The following is a 3,071-nucleotide window of genomic DNA, read 5'->3' as shown; positions in this document are numbered from 1 at the left end:
ACTGAACTAGAACTGAACTAGAACTGAACTAGAACTGAACTAGAACTGAACTAGAACTGAACTAGAACTGAACTTGAACTGAACTAGAACTGAACTAGAACTGAACAATATTCAAAATCTAAATCCAAACTAATGCAAAGGAATGTTATTCTTCAATTGTAGTGCTGTTGACCTATTCTACAAAACATTACTCAAACATTAACAATTTAAATTTTTTCATTGTTTTTTCTTTGTTACAAGAAATATACACGCACAAATAATTTACAAAAAGAATTTAATACAGAAAATAAATATATAAAATCAGATGATTACAACTTCATTGAAATTTCCTGCTTATTAATTTATGCAGCAATTACCCACAATAAAAATATTCATCAGTAGCAGAATAATAATAACTCTGGTACATTAATAATGATGACAAAGAATACGTGAGACGGAAAAAGTGATCATACAATGGAAATTCTGTGATCTCTTGAAGAGAATGATCAAAACTACATATATATTTAAAAAAGAAAAATGTTGAAAGAAGTAAAAGAAATTATCACAAAATATTTTTAAATTCCCATGAAATCTTTAAATACACGAAGTTTTATTAGAGATCATAATAAAATTTAAATATTGTTAGTCTACTTTTAGGCTATATATTAAATGTGATCGTTTATTTTAATTTTTGTTGGTTTTTGTATTTTTTACAGAATATAACCAAGACACGCACCATACGTTTCTGTTGCTCTGGATATGAAGGCAACATATCGATCAATGATACGGTTTGTAAACCGGTTTGTAGAGGTGGTTGTGGTCGCGGCTATTGTTTAAAACCCGATGAGTGTAGTTGTGAACCTGGTTATATGGGCAAGCACTGTACGCAACGTAAGTACATTTTTTTCGATAAAATTCGACAAAACGTAAACGATCTATATTTGTTGATGATGATCTTATGATCAGCGATTTCAAAAGTGTTAATTAAAAGAATTTGTTATCTTTATAAAGAAACTTTTAAGTAAAATTTTTCTTTTTAAGGTTGCGATCACGATCATTGGGGTCTGGAGTGTAAAAATCAGTGTCTGTGTCATAATGGTGCCGCTTGTGATAATAAATCGGGCATATGTCATTGCACCATAGGATGGACAGGGGAATTGTAAGTTTTAAAAAGCAAAGGTTTCAATATGTATTCTTCTTTTGATTTCCAACTTTGTTTCATCAGTTGTGAACAACCTTGTCCCATGGGTACTCATGGCGTTATGTGCCGCAAAGCCTGTGAGTGTGACAACAAACTGTGTCATCCTCAGACGGGTGCCTGTGATAATCCGCTGGAACCCACCATTGCACCAAATGCTACACATGTCATGATAGCTACGCTTAATTCAACCATTGTCAATATCACTCATAATTTGGATCGTATAGCTAAAAATATAGTAACCATAGCCACCTCTACAACAGAAAATATAAATTTGGCATTACCACCCCAGATTTTAGAATTGACCACGGTCAAAACGATACCCGAGGTAATAGTGATAAAGCAGGAAGAACCTCCTCATACACCTAAGATTATTGTTCATCAACAGGGTTCAGGGTTATTGGAAAATTTACATGGTGCTGCTAAAACTCCCGAAGTAATACATGTTATAACCAATTGGCCATCAGGTACACAGCCACATCATAATTTGACGCAGGAAGAGAAGATAAATTTGGCAGGATTTGGCATTCATGGTGGCAGCCAGAGTAAAGAAGAAACTTTCAAATCCACCGAGAATCATACTGCTGATCACGAGAATAGTGTGCTTACCACTCTGCTGGTGATATTGCTGATTATTATGGTGGCTATAGGTATAGGTTTCCTATATGTTTATCGTAGATATCACTTGCAGAAGGCCCAAGTAGAGGCTGCCTTGGCAGCACGTAATGTTAGCCTAGTGCCGGGGGTAAATGCTCCCATAGTTATAACACCTCCACCCCTACCGCCTCATACAAATGAACAGCATTTGAAAGAAATGGGTGGCAGTGGTCTGGGAGGCGGTGGTACTTTAAATAAAAGTTTTCTTAAACCTTTGCCCGATTTGCCGGCCTTTACACAAATGGTACGCAATAAAATCGAGGGTATGTAAGTGTCTAATTAATTGAAAATTTCTTAAGTGAAATTGTATATTAATGCCAATTTTTCACTTGTTTTTCTTTTTAGGACCCGACTTGTATGATTCACCCAGTAATACATCCTCTTTAACCTCGCAAACACCTACACCCACACCATATGCCTATGCACGCAAAGAATCTTTATATTCGATGGTTACACCTAAATCTCGTAAAGGCAGCATGGATTCTCATTTATACGATGAGATACGTTATCCCACAGCTTTACATCAGCAAAATCATCTTAATACATCGAACATGTATCCACATCATCACCAGCAACAACAACAACAGCATCACCAGCAACATCATCATCATCAACAACAACATCATACTCAACAGCAACATCCGCAACATCATCAGGGCTCACATCATCAGCATCATCATCACCACCATCACCAACAGCAGCAACAACAGCAGCATCCTTCAAATCACTTAACAACACCCACCACACATCATGTCTCACATTTAATAATACCACCACAGAATTCCAAATATTTACAAGTGCCACAAATTTCTCACACATCACATAAGGTTGCTCATATTTAATTTAATTAGAGTTAAGCTATTTTACAAATTATATTTATTGTGCAACAAGATATTGTATTTTATATTTTATTTTTTTATAATCAAATTTTAATTTGATTTTCTTTGTAATTGTATATTCGGAGAATTTTTTTTTAAATAAATATTTAAAAAACATACCCGGTCCGCGTTATTTAAGGTTCTTAAAGCGATCTTTTAGAACCTTAAGACCGTTATTTAATTAAGGTTCTTAAAGCGATCTTTGCTAAGTTGAGGAATGCATCCATTAAGGTATAAGAAAGAGTTAGATAGACAAAGACTAGACTAACTAACTAACTAATTAACTACCTAACTAACTAATTAACTAACTAACAAACTAACTAACTAACTAACTAACTAACTAACTAACTAACTAACTA

General features: G+C 34.4%; 1 protein-coding gene across 1 annotated transcript in view; it reads left to right on the top strand.

Moving 5' to 3' along the window:
* Window positions 1-2,817, top strand: part of LOC111682922 — a 23,333-nt gene extending 20,516 nt beyond the window's left edge. Inside the window, exons 4-7 of the mRNA XM_046956064.1 lie at window positions 626-870; window positions 1,021-1,138; window positions 1,205-2,097; window positions 2,180-2,817. Of these exons, the coding sequence (XP_046812020.1) occupies window positions 626-870; window positions 1,021-1,138; window positions 1,205-2,097; window positions 2,180-2,676 (1,753 nt within the window). The 3' untranslated portion in view covers window positions 2,677-2,817. The remainder of the gene's footprint in view (window positions 1-625; window positions 871-1,020; window positions 1,139-1,204; window positions 2,098-2,179) is intronic.
* The last annotated feature ends 254 nt before the right edge of the window (window positions 2,818-3,071 follow it).

Source organism: Lucilia cuprina, chromosome 2 (genome assembly GCF_022045245.1).
Source record: "Lucilia cuprina isolate Lc7/37 chromosome 2, ASM2204524v1, whole genome shotgun sequence".
Taxonomy (NCBI): domain Eukaryota; kingdom Metazoa; phylum Arthropoda; class Insecta; order Diptera; family Calliphoridae; genus Lucilia; species Lucilia cuprina.
This window is presented reverse-complemented; position numbering and strand designations above follow the sequence as displayed.